This window comes from Nannobrachium achirus (assembly GCF_963921795.1).
Source record: "Nannobrachium achirus genome assembly, chromosome: 19".
Taxonomy (NCBI): Eukaryota; Metazoa; Chordata; class Actinopteri; order Myctophiformes; family Myctophidae; genus Nannobrachium; species Nannobrachium achirus.
This window is the reverse complement of record NC_137826.1, coordinates 61,274,304-61,293,489: the sequence shown is the minus strand read 5'-3', so window position 1 is coordinate 61,293,489 and position 19,186 is coordinate 61,274,304. Positions and strand designations below refer to the sequence as shown.

Genomic DNA, 19,186 nt, shown 5'->3' with positions numbered 1-19,186 from the left:
GGGTCGACTCAACTGAGAAAGACCTTAAAGTAAGGAAGGCACTCGCTTGGAGGGCCCTGAACGGCATGAACAGTGTATGGAACTCTAACCTCCCCCGCCAAATCAAACTTAGCTTCTTCTTTGCAACGGTGGAGTCTGTTCTCCTCTATGGCAGTGAATGCTGGACCCTGAAGCCAACCCTGCAGAAGTCTCTAGACGGGTGCTACACTAGAATGTTGCGTGCAGTACTCAACATCAACAGGAGTGCACATGTTACAAACGAGAGCCTGTATGAGGGAATACCAAAGGTAAGCGAGAAAATTGCCACCAGAAGAATGAGACTAGCAGGACACTGCCAAAGACACCAGGAGCTTCCAGCCAGCAAATTGGTACTGTGGGAGCCAACACACGGGCACCGGCCGCGAGGACGTCCCACAAAAACATACATGGACATACTCAAGGAAGACGTAGGGACACAGAACACCAATGAGCTGGCCAGATGTATGGAGAACCGAGATGACTGGAAACAACGATGGAGGGCTCGTCTGAGGACGACCTAGATAGATAGACTACATTTTTTGGGGTCAGAAAAAAAAATTGAAAAAAAATTTTTTTTGAAAAAAAAAAAACATTTTTTTTTTCAAAATGGCGGAAATTCTCGGGACTATCGGGCCTGGCATGCAATGAGTTAATAAGGTACTTACATTGAACTTGAGGGTGGTGTTATTAAGGTAGTGCCTCTTAATCTGAAAGTTGCTTGGTGCCTCGGTGCCACGCCGTTTCCTCCATAGGCCGCCGCTATTATTTTGAAGGGCCGGAAGGGGTTTGTTTTTGTTTTTTTGGATTATCACTTGACGGCAACGATTACGTCATCTAGTCACATGACAGTGTGGGCCCACAAGAGAACATGGCTGCGCCCACCTTTTGTGTACAGTATGGAAGAGTGGAGACCATCCTTTGTATAAGAATGTCCCTTTTGGAGAAAATGAAGTCTATTTATGGGCCTCTCAATGGATTTACTATGGAGGATGTTAACTTCGCGTGCACGCCCGACGTGCGTTGTAAACAAATCGCGGACATTGCCGATGCGGGCGGGACCGGAGCGACGTACAGTAAGTAATAATATCTTTACTGTATATACAGTAAGATTCACAGTCCTCACCGTCAACGGCGCCATGGTATTAACCCTTTCAATGACGGTGAGCGCCGTCAACAGCAGCAGAACAGTTAATAAGGTACTTACATTGAACTTGAGGGTGGTGTTAATAAGGTACTTACATTGAACTTGAGGGTGGTGTTATTAACTCATACAGTGCCCCCGGCCACAAGGGGCGTTAGAGTGCCAGAAATGTCTCCATAGACCTTCGCTCTAGCTTTCGTCGACACTGTCCCAAGTGCCTTGGGATTTCACTCCAGCCAATGCTATGGGTGACGATAGGAGGAAGCTAGCTGACACGTAGCCAAAATGCTAACCCATTTAGAAGCCCGATCTAAAGCTATTTCAGTCGCAAAAAAACGTTTTCTTTGGGTCTGGGAACACAATCCGGAGAAAATCCTGTCTAAAGATGTGATTTATCATTGGAGTGGGCGGCGCGATGCGGCCGTTAGCGCAACTACGGCCCGTGGATGGCCGAGTCTAAGTCCCGGCCATGGATGGAAATTTAGACCGGGGCTTTGTTGAGGCCTCCGATTAAATAATTCATTTTATTAAATATCCCGAACTTGTTCGGGATAGGCACCCTGGCATATGTTGCGCCGCCGACAGTATATATTGAGGTTTTTTGGGGGGGCTCTAAACTTTATTTTAAACCATTTTCAATGGAATAAATCGTCGGACCATCTAGCGTCTCTCGTTGGCTAGCGCTGAACGAGCAAGGACCACCCACGTTGCTCCAAGCAGCTCGGGGTAAGTAAAATAGCAAATAAAATATTGTATTGGATTGAAATAAAGCCGAACTTGTTCGGGATAGGCACTGTAAGGGTTAAGGTACTTACATTGAACTTGAGGGTGGTGCCAGGTTGCTGCTGGGCTGCGGTGAAGCCTGAGCCTCCAAACAGAGAGGCGGTGGCTCCGCCTCCAAACGGGTTGGAGGTGGTGTTGGTGTTCCCAAACAGACCTCCGCTGCTGGTGCTGGTGCCAAAGTCTGTTAAATATATTATATTATATTATATTATATTATATTATAATATTATATTACACAAAATATATTATAATATTACACCAAACAGACCTCCGCTGCTGGTGCTGGTGCCAAAGTCTGTTAAATATATTATATTATATTATATTATATTATATTATATTATATTATAATATTATATTACACAAAATATATTATAATATTATACCAAACAGACCTGCACTGCTGGTGCTGGTGCCAAAGTCTGTTAAATATATTATATTATAATATTATATTACACCAAATATATTATAATATTATACTATAATATTACACCAAATCTGTTAATACAATATATTATATTATAATATTATATTACACCAAATATATTATAATATTACACCAAACAGACCTCCACTGCTGGTGCTGGTGCCAAAGTCTGTTAATACAATATAATAATATTATATTATATTATAATATTATATCACACCAAACAGATCCCGTACCAAAATCTGGGGGGTGCTCAAAACAAAAGCTTAACCAATAACCGTTGTTAACCGAAATGTGTTAAAAATTTGCTTTTTTACCCAATTAAAAAATAGAAAACACATCTGTTTTTTTCCCTTGATAAAGCTCCCTATTTGCACAGTAAAAACAACAATACAACGAGGAAGAAGAAGAAGAATATGATACAAATGTTTTCTATAAGAAATGTGTTTTTACAGTAAGGTGACAATCATGTGATGTCTGTAACGTGTGGCAGCTGCAACAGCAACAGTCAGACAACTGGGTGGACGCGTTTAGTTCTGAGTTTGCAGATGGAAAATAAACCTGTCATCATCAACACCACCAAACCCTAACCCTAGCACCTTGTTTTTAAGCTCTTCTTTCCTCTTTAAAACAGGGTCTGTTTTGGAAGATCCAATTTCCGATGTTTGTTTCGGGAGAGTGTTTTCTGCAGGTCTTTCAGTCCGAGTGTATCAAAGGGTGTAAAACTATGCCTAAACCCAACCCTAACCTTAGTAAAACTGAGCCTAAACCTAACCTCAGTAAAACTGAGCCTAAACCTAACCTCAGTAAAACTGAGCCTAAACCTAACCCTAACCTCAGTAAAACTGTGCCTAAACCTAACCCTAACCTCAGTGAAACTATGCCTAAACCTAACATTAACCTAACCTCAGTCAAACTGAGCCTAAACCTAACCCTAACCTCAGTAAAACTGTGCCTAAACCTAACCCTAACCTCAGTGAAACTATGCCTAAACCTAACATTAACCTAACCTCAGTCAAACTGAGCCTAAACCTAACACTAACCTCAGTCAAACTGAGCCTAAACCTAACCCTAACCTCAGTAAAACTATGCCTAAAACTAACCCTAACCTCAGTAAAACTATGCCTAAACCTAACCTCAGTAAAACTATGCCTAAACCTAACCCTAACCTCAGTAAAACTATGCCTAAACCTAACCCTAACCTCAGTAAAACTATGCCTAAACCTAACCCTAACCTCAGTAAAACTATGCCTAAACCTAACCCTAACCTCAGTAAAACTATGCCTAAACCTAACCCTAACCTCAGTAAAACTATGCCTAAAACTAACCCTAACCTCAGTAAAACTATGCCTAAACCTAACCCTAACCTCAGTAAAACAATGCCTAAACCTAACCCTAACCTCAGTAAAACTATGCCTAAACCTAACCCTAACCTCAGTAAAACTATGCCTAAACCTAACCTCAGTAAAACTATGCCTAAACCTAACCCTAACCTCAGTAAAATTATGCCTAAACCTAACCCTAACCTCAGTAAAACTATGCCTAAACCTAACCCTAATCTCAGTAAAACTGAGCCTAAATCTAACCCTAACCTCAGTAAAACTATGCCTAAACCTAACCCTAACCTCAGTAAAACTATGCCTAAACCTAACCCTAACCTCAGTAAAACTATGCCTAAACCTAACCCTAACCTCAGTAAAACAATGCCTAATCTTAACCTCAGTAAAACTATGCCTAAACCTAACCCTAACCTCAGTAAAACTATGCCTAAAACTAACCCTAACCTCAGTAAAACAATGCCTAAACCTAACCCTAACCTCAGTAAAACAATGCCTAAAACTAACCCTAACCTCAGTAAAACTATGCCTAAACCTAACCCTAACCTCAGTAAAACTATGCCTAAACCTAACCCTAACCTCAGTAAAACTATGCCTAAACCTAACCCTAACCTCAGTAAAACTATGCCTAAACCTAACCCTAACCTCAGTAAAACTATGCCTAAACCTAACCCTAACCTCAGTAAAACTATGCCTAAACCTAACCCTAACCTCAGTAAAACTATGCCTAAACCTAACCCTAACCTCAGTAAAACAATGCCTAAAACTAACCCTAACCAGAGCCGGTGCGTATTCTCCGAACGCACCCTTTGGACTGGAGTGGAGCGAGGTGCAAGCTAAGGCACGCGGCTCCCCCAAAGGACAAACGTACGATTATTCTAATTTATTTTTCAAGTTCGAATCCTGTGCCATCGAACGAACGTTCGAATATTCGATTGTTTGGGGTCAGCCCGACTTCCATAGGTGATGCAACATGCTGAGTCAGTTGAGGGTTTTAAGAACCCTCTTGTTTCTATGCTTTGTATTTTTTTTTTTTTTTGGGGCTTTTTTTTTATGCCTTTATTTGATAGGACAGTTGACTGAGAGAGATGGGGAATGACATGTGGCAAAGGTCGTCCAGATCGGGAATCAAACCGGCAACGCCAGCAGGCATCATAGCCTAGTATGTGGTATGCACCTTGACCACCAGGCCAGCGGGCGCCCCTATGCTTTGTATTTCTACCTGCCAGCAGGCATCATAGCCTAGTATGTGGTATGCACCTTGACCACCAGGCCAGCGGGCGCCCCTATGCTTTGTATTTCTACCTGCCAGCAGGCATCATAGCCTAGTATGTGGTATGCACCTTGACCACCAGGCCAGCAGGCGCCCCTATGCTTTGTATTTCTACCTGCCAGCAGGCATCATAGCCTAGTATGTGGTATGCACCTTGACCACCAGGCCAGCAGGCGCCCCTATGCTTTGTATTTCTACCTGCCAGCAGGCATCATAGCCTAGTATGTGGTATGCACCTTGACCACCAGGCCAGCGGGCGCCCCTATGCTTTGTATTTCTACCTGCCAGGCCAAAGTTCTGTTTGACCTCTTTATGTTTTATCTTGTTTTAACTGATTTGAATCGCTGTCTGCTGCACAGCACCTTGTAACTCCGAAGGCATTGCTCTGTTAGTTATAAATATAGTAATATTACAGTAATAGATAGTTATAATAGTGGTATATAATATATAATAGTTTCATACTTCCAAAGGCAGCATTGCTCTGTTAGTTATAAATATAGTAATATTACAGTAATAGATAGTTATAATAGTGGTATATAATATATAATAGTCCATACTTCCAAAGGCAGCATTGCTCTGTTAGTTATAAATATAGTAATATTACAGTTATAGATAGTTATAATAGTGGTATATAATATATAATAGTTTCATACTTCCAAAGGCAGCATTGCTCTGTTAGTTATAAATATAGTAATATTACAGTAATAGATAGTTATAATAGTGGTATATAATATATAATAGTCCATACTTCCAAAGGCAGCATTGCTCTGTTAGTTATAAATATAGTAATATTACAGTTATAGATAGTTATAATAGTGGTATATAATATATAATAGTTTCATACTTCCAAAGGCAGCATTGCTCTGTTAGTTATAAATATAGTAATATTACAGTAATAGATAGTTATAATAGTGGTATATAATATATAATAGTCCATACTTCCAAAGGCAGCATTGCTCTGTTAGTTATAAATATAGTAATATTACAGTTATAGATAGTTATAATAGTGGTATATAATATATAATAGTCCATACTTCCAAAGGCAGCATTGCTCTGTTAGTTATAAATATAGTAATATTACAGTAATAGATAGTTATAATAGTGGTATATAATATATAATAGTCCATACTTCCAAAGGCAGCATTGCTCTGTTAGTTATAAATATAGTAATATTACAGTTATAGATAGTTATAATAGTGGTATATAATATATAATAGTTTCATACTTCCAAAGGCAGCATTGCTCTGTTAGTTATAAATATAGTAATATTACAGTAATAGATAGTTATAATAGTGGTATATAATATATAATAGTCCATACTTCCAAAGGCAGCATTGCTCTGTTAGTTATAAATATAGTAATATTACAGTAATAGATAGTTATAATAGTGGTATATAATATATAATAGTTTCATACTTCCAAAGGCAGCATTGCTCTGTTAGTTATAAATATAGTAATATTACAGTAATAGATAGTTATAATAGTGGTATATAATATATAATAGTTTCATACTTCCAAAGGCAGCATTGCTCTGTTAGTTATAAATATAGTAATATTACAGTTATAGATAGTTATAATAGTGGTATATAATATATAATAGTTTCATACTTCCAAAGGCAGCATTGTTCTGTTAGTTATAAATATAGTAATATTAGTTATAGATAGTTATAATAGTGGTATATAATAGTTTCATACTTCCAAAGGCAGCATTGCTCTGTTAGTTATAAATATAGTAATATTACAGTTATAGATAGTTATAATAGTGGTATATAATATATAATAGTCCATACTTCCAAAGGCAGCATTGCTCTGTTAGTTATAAATATAGTAATATTAGTTATAGATAGTTATAATAGTGGTATATAATATATAATAGTTTCATACTTCCAAAGGCAGCATTGCTCTGTTAGTTATAAATATAGTAATATTACAGTTATGGATAGTTATAATAGTGGTATATAATATATAATAGTTTCATACTTCCAAAGGCAGCATTGCTCTGTTAGTTATAAATATAGTAATATTACAGTTATAGATAGTTATAATAGTGGTATATAATATATAATAGTCCATACTTCCAAAGGCAGCATTGTTCTGTTAGTTATAAATATAGTAATATTACAGTTATAGATAGTTATAATAGTGGTATATAATATATAATAGTCCATACTTCCAAAGGCAGCATTGCTCTGTTAGTTATAAATATAGTAATATTACAGTTAGATAGTTATAATAGTGGTATATAATATATAATAGTCCATACTTCCAAAGGCAGCATTGCTCTGTTAGTTATAAATATAGTAATATTACAGTAATAGATAGTTATAATAGTGGTATATAATATATAATAGTCCATACTTCCAAAGGCAGCATTGTTCTGTTAGCCCTCTAAGGCCCACTGTTGTAATATTACAACGTTTGTATTTTATCCAAAAAAAGGTCCAAATCATTTTATTTTAGCTCCCCCTACCACCTAAACATCACCATTGGATTCTATTGTTTAGTATTACAATGCCATTGGCCACAATATTTGCATGTAAATACCCCCCACAGGGGCTGACATTCACACCCGCCACACCCGCTGACATTTCAGAGTTTTGACGAACAACATCTCACTTTTTCATGGAAGCTATTCCTCACAAAAACATAAGTAAAATGCCTGTACTATTTTTTTGGTGATCATTAGAATGTCTAGAACATGTACATATGTTATTATTGTGAAAAATATCCCCCATATGTAAATTAGAGCATGATTTATGATTTATGGCTATAAAACCTTACAAAAACTTTTTTTTTAAAAAACATTACATTTTCCTCTTATTAGGACTCCTACAACACCATCTGATTTTTTTCAATTTTTTATTTCAAGTATTTCTATATTTGGGCCTTAGAGGGTTAGTTATAAATATAGTAATCTTACAGTAATACATATAGTTATAATAGTGGTATATAATATATAATAGTTCATACTTCCAAAGGCAGCAGGTTTGGTGGCTCCTCTAGTTATAAACTAGGGATGTGAAAAAAAATCAAAAATCGACTCGAAAATCGACGCATGCTCACCGCGACTCAAAAACGTATGAGTCGATTTTTTTGAACGGCGAATGAACGTCTGTGTTGTGCATGCATGCATCGCAGATTCGCATGCATACGGCGCTAGTCAGGTCCGCGGACTACAGGTTGAGAAACACTGCTGGTCTGTTCGTGTGCACGCGTCATAGCAGTGCGCGCTCACCGCACTGACTGTTGTTAATGGCAGCGTCGCCTCGTGTGCAGTGATTTTGTCAAGATTGACAATAAAACAACACAAAATACATCGTCGTTAATGCGACACCCGTGGATGCGGTCGGGGAGGGAGAGATCGAGGCAGACCAAAGCTCCTCCACATTGATACACTAGCCTGGGGTGCCAGCCAGCCAGAGCGCTACCACTACGTTCCATGGACTTTAAACTGTCACTCCGCTTCTAGTCTCTAGAGAACAGACTCTGTGCTAACGCAAGGAAGAGCAATTATAAGTATTATTAGGGCTTTGATGCTAGTTCTGATGGGTGCAGCTGCATAAGTTGTGTTGCTTAAAGTAATGCCCCGTTGTGTTGTGCTCTCCTGAGTCTCCTCTCAGCTGCTGCTTAGTGAAAAAAAAAAAAACGATTGACGCGTCGATTCGTAAATAATGTGTCGATTAACATCCCTATTATAAACAGAGTAATACATAGAGTAATATTACAGTAATACATAGTTATACTAGTAGTTATATAAAATAGTTCATACTTCCAAAGGCAGCAGGCTTGGTGGCTCCTCTAGTTATAAACACAGTAATATTACAGTTATAATAGTAGTTATATATAATATATAGTAATATTATAGTTATAATAGTAGTTATATATAATATATAGTAATATTACAGTTATAATAGTAGTTATATATAATATATAGTAATATTATAGTTATAATAGTAGTTATATATAATATATAGTAATATTATAGTTATAATAGTAGTTATATATAATATATAGTAATAGTATAGTTATAATAGTAGTTATATATAATATATAGTAATATTATAGTTATAATAGTAGTTATATATAATATATAGTAATATTACAGTTATAATAGTAGTTATATATAATATATAGTAATATTACAGTTATAATAGTAGTTATATATAATATATAGTAATATTACAGTTATAATAGTAGTTATATATAATATATAGTAATATTACAGTTATAATAGTAGTTATATATAATATATAGTAATATTATAGTTATAATAGTAGTTATATATAATATATAGTAATATTACAGTTATAATAGTAGTTATATATAATATATAGTAATATTATAGTTATAATAGTAGTTATATATAATATATAGTAATATTACAGTTATAATAGTAGTTATATATAATATATAGTAATATTATAGTTATAATAGTAGTTATATATAATATATAGTAATATTACAGTTATAATAGTAGTTATATATAATATATAGTAATATTACAGTTATAATAGTAGTTATATATAATATATAGTAATATTATAGTTATAATAGTAGTTATATATAATATATAGTAATATTATAGTTATAATAGTAATAATATATAGTAATATTATAGTTATAATAGTAGTTATATATAATATATAGTAATATTATAGTTATAATAGTAGTTATATATAATATATAGTAATATTACAGTTATAATAGTAGTTATATATAATATATAGCAATATTATAGTTATAATAGTAGTTATATATAATATATAGTAATATTACAGTTATAATAGTAGTTATATATAATATATAGTAATATTACAGTTATAATAGTAGTTATATATAATATATAGTAATATTATAGTTATAATAGTAGTTATATATAATATAAAGTAATATTATAGTTATAATAGTAGTTATATATAATATATAGTAATATTACAGTTATAATAGTAGTTATATATAATATATAGTAATATTACAGTTATAATAGTAGTTATATATAATATATAGTAATATTATAGTTATAATAGTAGTTATATATAATATATAGTAATATTACAGTTATAATAGTACTTATATATAATATATAGTAATCTTACAGTTATAATAGTACTTATATATAATATATAGTAATATTACAGTTATAATAGTAGTTATATATAATATATAGTAATATTACAGTTATAATAGTAGTTATATATAATATATAGTAATATTACAGTTATAATAGTAGTTATATATAATATATAAAATAGTTCATACTTCCAAAGGCAGCAGGCTTGGTGGCTCCTCTAGTTATAAACACAGTAATATTATAGTTATAATAGTAGTTATATATAATATATAGTAATATTACAGTTATAATAGTAGTTATATAAACATATATAAAATAGTTCATACTTCCAAAGGCAGCAGGCTTGGTGGCTCCGAAGGCATTGCTCTGCTGGGAGAAGAGTCCTCCGGTGGTCCCTGTGTTGGTGCTGCCGAACAGACCACTGCTGGTCCCCGTGGTCCCCCCGAAACCAAAGCCTGTGCTGGTCGACTGGCTGGTGACTGGCTGGGAGAATGTAGAGGATCCAAACAGACCTCCTATTGGAGGAATATAACACTGTTAGTGAATATACTGGCTGGTGACTGGCTGGGAGAATGTACTGGAACCAAACAGACCTCCTATTGGAGGAATATAACACTGTTACTGAACATACTGGCTGGTGACTGGCTGGGAGAATGTAGAGGAACCAAACAATCCTCCTATGATAGGAAATATAACACTGTTACTGAATATACTGGCTGGTGACTGGCTGGGAGAATGTAAAAGAACCAAACAGACCTCCTATTGGAGGAATATAACACTGTTACTGAACATACTGGCTGGTGACTGGCTGGGAGAATGTACTGGAGCCAAACAGACCTCCTATTGGTGGAGAAATACACTGTTACTGAACATACTGGCTGGTGACTGGCTGGGAGAATGTAGAGGAACCAAACAGACCTCCTATTGGAGGAATATAACACTGTTACTGAATATACTGGCTGGTGATTGGCTGGGAGAATGTAGAGGAGTCAAACAGACCTCCTATTGGAGGAATATAACACTGTTACTGAACATACTGGCTGGTGACTGGCTGGGAGAATGTAGAGGAAACAAACAGACCTCCTATTGGAGGAGAAATACACTGTTACTGAATATACTGGCTGGTGATTGGCTGGGAGAATGTAGAGGAACCAAACAGACCTCCTATTGGAGGAGAAATACACTGTTACTGAATATACTGGCTGGTGACTGGCTGGGAGAATGTAGAGGAACCAAACAGACCTCCTATTGGAGGAGAAATACACTGTTACTGAATATACTGGCTGGTGATTGGCTGGGAGAATGTTAGGGATGGGACGATATGAAAATGTCATATCACAATTATCGTGACAAAATAAATCGCAATTTACAATATTATCGCGATAATCAAAATCCATTATCCTGGGGCGGAACATTTGCCAAAAAATAGCAGATCTACAAGCTCACAACGTGTCTGTAGATCTGCTATTTTTTGGCAAAGACATTGAGAGTGAAAATAAGACTGTATCAAGTACGTATATTATAAGTACCTTTTACCAATTATAGAGGGTTTAAGTGGTACCGGATATGCAAACAAAAGGTGAATTGATCCCAGTGCATGACAGAGGAAGATATCACGATAAATGTAATTAAATACAAATAAAACACTGTTACTGAACATAGTGGAGCCAAACAGATCTCCTAGACCAGTGGTTCTCAACCTTTTCAGGCCGCGACCCCCAAAATAATCATATTTTAACTGGAGGAGTGTCCAAAAATGTGTTTTGCAAGAATCGGCCTCATGGTGGCGCTAGAAGAGGGCCATGTGAGAATTGTTGTGGTTTGGCAGGCAAGGAGTGTGTGTGCAAAATTTGGCATGGATCGGGGCAACGGTTGCGGAGATATGAGCAGGGCAAAAGTGTGACGTGTGACTGACAGACTGACAGACAGCTGGTGGAGGTTTTGATAGTAACTGCGACCTTACGGTCGCAACAACAACAACAACAACAACAACAACAACAACAACAACAACGACGACAACAACACCACCACCCACCAGGTTTATTCTGCGTGGCTCCAAACAGGCCTCCAGTGTTGCTGGTGGCTCCAAACGCTGAACTACCAAAACCTCCGGTGGTTCCAAAGCCGGTGCCTGGAAGGAGAAGAGTGGCTTAGGGTTAGGGTCAGGGTTAGGGTTAAGGTTAGGATTAGGTTTAGGATTAGGCTTAGGCTTAGGTAGGGACACTGCATGGTGACAGTGAACAGCTGAGCAGCACAACATCAGGAAGTGGTTTGAAACATGCCGATAAAGCTCTGTTAGATTGAATTGATAATAAAGACCCGCTGTGATTGGCCAGCAGTCACTTTGACTTATTGTGTCTAAAAAGGTTGGGGGCATGCATGTCCAGTTGCCCCAACTTGGGGCACGCATGTCCCAGGTTGGGGACATGTCCCCAACCTGGGGGCATGCATGTGCATGTCCCAGGTTAGGGGCATGCATGCCCCCCAGGTTGGGGGCATGCATGTGCATGTCCCAGGTTGGGGGCATGCATGCCCCCCAGGTTGGGGGCATGCATGTGCATGTCCCAGGTTGGGGGCATGCATGCCCCCAACCTGGGGGGCATGCATGCCCCCCAGGTTGGGGGCATGCATGTGCATGTCCCAGGTTGGGGGCATGCATGTGCATGTCCCAGGTTGGGGACATGCATGTCCCCAACCTGGGACATGCATGTCCAAGGTTCCTCGGAACACAGGGCTGTCAATCATTGTGTGTATAACCCGAGTGGACCCGAACTGTGTGTGTACTTTCTGTTTTTTTATGCGTGTGTGTGCTGCTGCTGCACTCTGATGAGGATAGGGAACTGTTTGAGGTGTGTGGCTGTGTACTGTGTTTAGGCTGACCCAGGATCAGGTCAGTTAGCCACGAGGCAGCGACATGAATAGCTGTGTACTGTGTTTAGGCTGACCCAGGATCAGGTCAGTTAGCCGCGAGGCAGCGACATGAATAGCTGTGTACTGCGTTTAAGCTGACCCAGGATCAGGTCAGTTAGCCGCGAGGCAGCGACATGAATAGCTGTGTAACTGTGAGATGATTATGCTGGTATAGGATCAGATTAACAGCGGGAAAAAATAGCTTTGGTGCTTAATGCATGCATGATGCGTAGCTACTCCAAGCCAAGCCTGCAGCTGGCTGGCTGATGAGAAAGCACCCACGTACCGTACAACCATGACAAACCAACTGAAAATGACTTCCCTCTGTAGATAGAAAATACCCTAAAAGCATTCCTTTCTCCCTGGCTTTTTTCAATGTTAATATTAGTATAGATTCCTTGACAGCCTTCTTCTGCCTGTCAATCAGTTAACAGCGCACGGCTGCAGTGAGTGAGACCTCAGCACATGAAAGGCAGAGGCACGCAAGGGGCTTTAATAATCATTAAATGGTCGGGTCTCTCGGAACCTCGGAAATAAACGGATTTCGGGACAAATGTCACGGGTTACGGTCTGTAAAAAACGCAAGAAATTCGGAACGGGCGGAATCGGACGAGACCGTTACGGGGCCACTCGGGTTTGGTTTTGTAATTTGATTATTATTTCGGAACAGGTCGGAATCGGACGAAATTTGACGGGTCATTTCGATTTGACACCGGCTTTTTGGACCCGTGCAGACCTCTAATTTGCACTACTGTACAGCGCTCGGACATTAACCCATTTAGGCCTAGAATTGTTGAATGCTTTAACCAGTGAAAAATAGCAGATATACAAGCTCACAGCGCTGCGAGCTTGTAGATCTGCTATTTTTGAAAAAAAAAAGAAAATTTGTGCAAATCTTTGAATATATGTATTTTCAAAGCGAACGTTTGTAACTCAAATTTTGCTTCTGGGTGGTCCCTGGAACTAAATATGTTGAATGGGGGTCCGTGGCCAAATACATATCATTTTGGGGGTCCTTCACATGAAAAGGTTTGAGAACCACTGACATAGTAGTCTCTCAAGAACAGACTAACTGAGCTCCATTTAAGTGAAAAGGACCTTTTCTTTGACGATGGCTGGCCAGATTGCTGACATAGAAACATAGGTTTTTTCCAAAAATCTTGGAAGGATTCAAAAGACACTTATAGAATCGGGTCAAAATTTAAATTTTCACGATCTTTAAAAAATAGCAGATCTGTGCCGCGCTGTGAGCTTGTAGATCTGCTATTTTTCAATAGTTAAAGCATAAAATAATGAAACACAAAATGTGTACCCGTTCTGAATGGGTTACTAATCATAATGAACACTCACTCTGCTGTCCGAAGGTGGAGGTCGCTCCAAAGCCACCGGTGGTTCCTCCAAACGGCGCTCCAAATGAAGACTTATTGAACATGATGTCCTGTTAGCAGGACAACCTGACCTGGAGAAGATATGAGTTACATTAGCAGGACAACCTGACCTGGAGAAGATATGAGTTACATTAGCAGGACAACCTGACCTGGAGAAGATATGAGTTACATTAGCAGGACAACCTGACCTGGAGAAGATATGAGTTACATTAGCAGGACAACCTGACCTGGTGAAGATATGAGTTACATTAGGGGGGGGGGTCCCCTGATGATTAACTTAATGTGCAACATTGTTTTCTCTCTCAACTGTAAACAAACCAACATAACGTTTAAGGCCATGGCTACACAGAGGCTAGAGCTAGACTACACTAGACTTCCCAAAAGGGGGTGCATCTCTCCATTCCGACAGACACTAACCCTATCTCTAACCCTAACCCTAACCTTAGGCCATGGCTACACGGAGCAGATATTTCTGAATCTAGACATTTGTTGGTGCTGTAGGGGCTTGCAGCCACACGAAGCTGGATATGTTTTAAACCGGATAAATAAGTGGAGACATTGAAAAATATCCGACTCACTGGATCCGTGTAGACAGGGAACCCGGATATCTCTGAAGACTTTACTGTGTGTGTGCTTGTTAGACCTGTCCTAGATATCTTTGTCGTGTGGACCTAGATATTTTTCTATGTGGATATCTGAAAAAACAGGATATATGAAAAATCCAGCTCCGTGTAGCCATGGCCTAAGTGTATAGAGGGTATCTGCACATTTGTAAAGTGACAATTTAAGGACCTTTTAATACCTCTAAAATTACAAAATAAACATTGGCCAAATTGTCAAATATTAGAAGCAGAAATTGTGAAAATAGCAGATCTAAATGCTCAACGCGAGGCGTTGTGAGCATGTAGATCTGCTATTTTCACAATAGAACCGTGTTATACAAGATGTAATGCCTCAACTCTTAGTGCTCATCAGGGTGGGGGGTCCCCAGTTAAAATATGATTATTTTGGGGGTCCCCAGGTAAAATATGATTATTTTGGGGGTCCCCAGGTAAAATATGATTATTTTGGGGGTCATGGCCTGGAAAGGTTGAGAACCACTGATGTAACACACAGCTTTTTGTAATTTGTAGAAATATTAAAACGAGGAAATGTACAAAGAGAGCCATCAAATGAGGGTCTAATGAATGTGAAACTGGGAGTCCTTGTGATTAACATGGTTAGGGTTAGTGATTGTGATTAACATGGTTAATCAGCTATAAAAGTACAGTACATCTTCTCTTGACATGAAACACTCTTCAACTATCCTGTTAGCTTCCTTAAAACAACAGATCTACAAACTATCAACTATCCTAATACCTTCCTTTAAAACAACAGATCTACAAGCTCTAACACCTATCCTGTTACCTTCCTTAAAACAGATCTACAAGCTATCAACTATCCTGTTACCTTCCTTAAAACAACAGATCTACAAACTATCAACTATTCTGTTAGCTTCCTTAAACAACAGATCTACAAGCTATCAACTATCCTGTTACCTTCCTTAAACAACAGATCTACAAGCTATCAACTATCATGTTACCTTCCTTAAACAACAGATCTACAAGCTATAAACTATCCTGTTAGCTTCCTTAAACAACAGATCTACAAGCTATAAACTATCCTGTTAGCTTCCTTAAACAACAGATCTACAAGCTATCAACTATCATGTAATAAACACCTTAAAGCCAAATTAGAAATAGTCAGTTTAGAGGCTAATAAACTGAGAAATCGGACAACCTCCTTAATCCTTTCTGCCAAAAAAAACTACTTGGATGAGAAAGTTGAGGAAAACATCCACAAACCACGAGACCTATGGAAGCTATTTAAAACCCAGCTAGGCTGTGGTGCTAAACTCAGATCCATAGCCAGCAACATATCCATCCAAACTCCCATAACCCTCCTCACTGATAGTCTTGATGTAGCCAAAAATCTCAACATCTACTTCACCTCCATGGCCAAAAATCTGGTCAATAAACTGCCCGCTCCATCTGGGCTGTTTGGTGTTAGGCACATCTTGAAATTCTACAGGAACCTTGGGGTATGCAAAGACAACTTTAAACTTGCCACGGTGTCAACTGATGAAGTGTTTAAAAAACTGCGCACCCTACCTCAATTCAAGGCCGCTGGCCATGATAAAATTGCCCCCAAATTTCTCATAGACTCAGCTGCCACCATTGCCCCAATCATTACCCATATTATTAATCTATCTATCAAGCAGGGTTATGTCCCCCAGGACTTCAAATTAGCCAAGGTAACCCCCCTGCACAAAAAAGGCAGTAAACTTGACCCTGGCAACTACAGGCCAATCTCAATCCTTAGTTCCATCTCTAAGGTAATGGAAAAAATTGTCTATGAACAGGTGGCTAAATATCTTGAAGAGAATAAACTGATCTACGAGTTCCAGTCTGGCTTCAGAGAGTCCCATTCCACAGATACATGCCTCATCTATTTGAATGATTACATCAAACGTGAAATTCACGATGGCAAATATTGCGGCATGGTCATGCTGGACCTCCAGAAGGCATTTGACACCGTCGATCATTCTATTCTGATTGAAAAACTCAAAGCTATTGGTCTTGATAGCACAGCAGTGAGATGGATGCACTCTTACTTGGTGGGGAGGGAACAGATGGTGGAAGTCAACGGAACCCTGTCCCCCCCCCCCTCCCAGTAAACTGTGGAGTACCTCAAGGGAGTATACTAGGACCACTGTTGTTCTTAATATACGTAAACGACATGTCATCTGCTTGTGACTGCAATCTGTTTCTGTTCGCGGATGACTCGGCTCTCCTAGTCTCAGGCAGAGACATTTTGCAGGTTGAAAAGGCCCTTAACTGTGAACTTAACAAGATCTGCACCTGGCTCAATGACAACAGACTCTCAATTCACCTAGGCAAAACTGAATGTATCCTCTTTGGATCTAGTCAGAAACTTAGCCTAGTTGAGAACTTCACAATTAAAGTAGGTGACACTGTGATAGAAAGAAAAAACCACATCTGCTACCTGGGTTGCATCCTGGAGGCTAACCTATCCAGTGAAAAAATGACCACCAAGGTAATCAATAAAGTCAATCAACGAATTCGCTTCTTGCAAAGAGTTGCCCCACTGATCAATATTAAATCCCGAAAGACACTAGGAGGTGCTCTTATTGGGCCCCTCATTGATTACGGAGTCCTTGTCTGGTATCGCGACGCCCCAGCTGCCTTAAAGCTAAAGCTCCAAACAGCCCAAAACAAACTAATTAGGGTTGTGCTTGGTCTCCCTCCTCTGACCCACCTTACCGAGCATCACCACGAAAGCGTGGGGTGGCTCAAAGTAGCTGACAGAGTACAGCATCTTGCAATGGGCCTGGTGTACAAGATACACTACACCTCCAAGATTCCCATGTACCTGACAAACTACTTCTTAAAGGTCAAGGATGTTCACGATCATAACACCAGAGGCAGCTCCACTAATCATCATCAGCGTAGATTTAACACTAAACAAGGCGCTAACTCGTTCTCCTGCTATACCATCAACATGTGGAACGCCCTTCCACAAGCCCTAAAGGAGAGCAAATCCCTAGCCTCCTTCAAAATTGGTATGAACAGTCACCTTCAGACAGCAGCTACCCGTGACTTGTAAATAGACTAAGCCCCCATGCTCCCCCCCCCCCCCTTTTTCTTTGTATTCTGCCTTTTGTATTTGATGTTATGCTTTTGAAACTGATATTATCCTAGATAAAGTACTATGTTCTATCCGTCTGTCTTTCAATGTTATATGAGATACTTAAAGTGTGGTTCCTGTGGAAATAAGCCTCGGCTTTCTAGGATCTCCTTTTAGTTGACCTTGTACCAGTGATTTGTACTGTCATGAAACTGTACTTTTTTCTATTGCAAACCTCTAATAAATTCTTCAATCAATCAATCAATCAATCATTCATGTTACCTTCCTTAAACAACAGATCTACAAGCTATAAACTATCCTGTTAGCTTCCTTAAACAACAGATCTACAAGCTATAAACTATCCTGTTAGCTTCCTTAAACAACAGATCTACAAGCTCTAACACCTATCCTGTTACCTTCCTTAAAACAACAGATCTACAAACTATCAGCTACCCTGGTCCCTGTTACCTTCATTTGAAAGAACAGATCTACAAGCCCATCAACTATCGTATTACCCTTCTTAAAACAACAGATATACTAGCTCTAACACCTATCATGTTACCTTCCTTTAAAAGAACAGATCTACAAGCTCTAACACCTATCCTGTTACCTTCATTTAAAAGAACAGATCTACAAGCTCTAACACCTATCCTGTTACCTTCCTTTAAAACAACAGATCTACAAACTATCGACGCGTCGCTGTCACGACAGGTCAATAGCTTGTAGATCAGTTGTTTTGCAGCATAGATCAGATTAGCCGTACGGCTAACAGTTAGCATTCCTAACCAAACTAATGATTCACATTAATATTAATTAACATGAATTAACGTCACGGTGTTTATAACAGTCTAATCTTAACGGTTAAAGGTTAAAGGTTAACCGTTAAGACGTACAGTTTAATTAACGGTCATGTAAACATCGTGGCTGCGCTGCTAGCATCAAGACGAGGTAAACAACAAGACATTTTAATATAAAAGCTGTTGTTTCATTGGTTTAAACTGACCTGCGGTGACTCCTCCCCTCTGGACCGGATATAAACTCTTATTAAATGATAAGCAGAGATTAAAGTTTAATCTGAATGTGATGTTTTTATATAAAATAATAATCAGAATTCCAGTTAGCCACGCTGCTAGCCTGATGCTAACTGTCTGTGC

General features: G+C 38.4%; 1 protein-coding gene across 3 annotated transcripts in view; it reads right to left on the bottom strand.

Moving 5' to 3' along the window:
* Positions 1–19,172, bottom strand: part of nup98 (nucleoporin 98 and 96 precursor) — an 84,639-nt gene extending 65,467 nt beyond the window's left edge. For 2 of the 3 annotated variants that reach the window (XM_080748866.1, XM_080748868.1), the window contains exons 1-5: positions 19,036–19,165; positions 14,308–14,416; positions 12,083–12,178; positions 10,374–10,562; positions 1,975–2,123 (exon numbers count right to left, since the gene is read on the bottom strand). In XM_080748866.1, coding sequence (XP_080604992.1) covers positions 1,975–2,123; positions 10,374–10,562; positions 12,083–12,178; positions 14,308–14,389 — 516 coding nt within the window. In that variant the 5' untranslated portion in view covers positions 14,390–14,416; positions 19,036–19,165. Of the gene's footprint in view, positions 1–1,974; positions 2,124–10,373; positions 10,563–12,082; positions 12,179–14,307; positions 14,417–19,035 lie in introns of all 3 variants that reach the window. The other variant, XM_080748867.1, reaches the window with a different exon arrangement.
* Between the last annotated feature and the right edge of the window lie 14 nt (positions 19,173–19,186).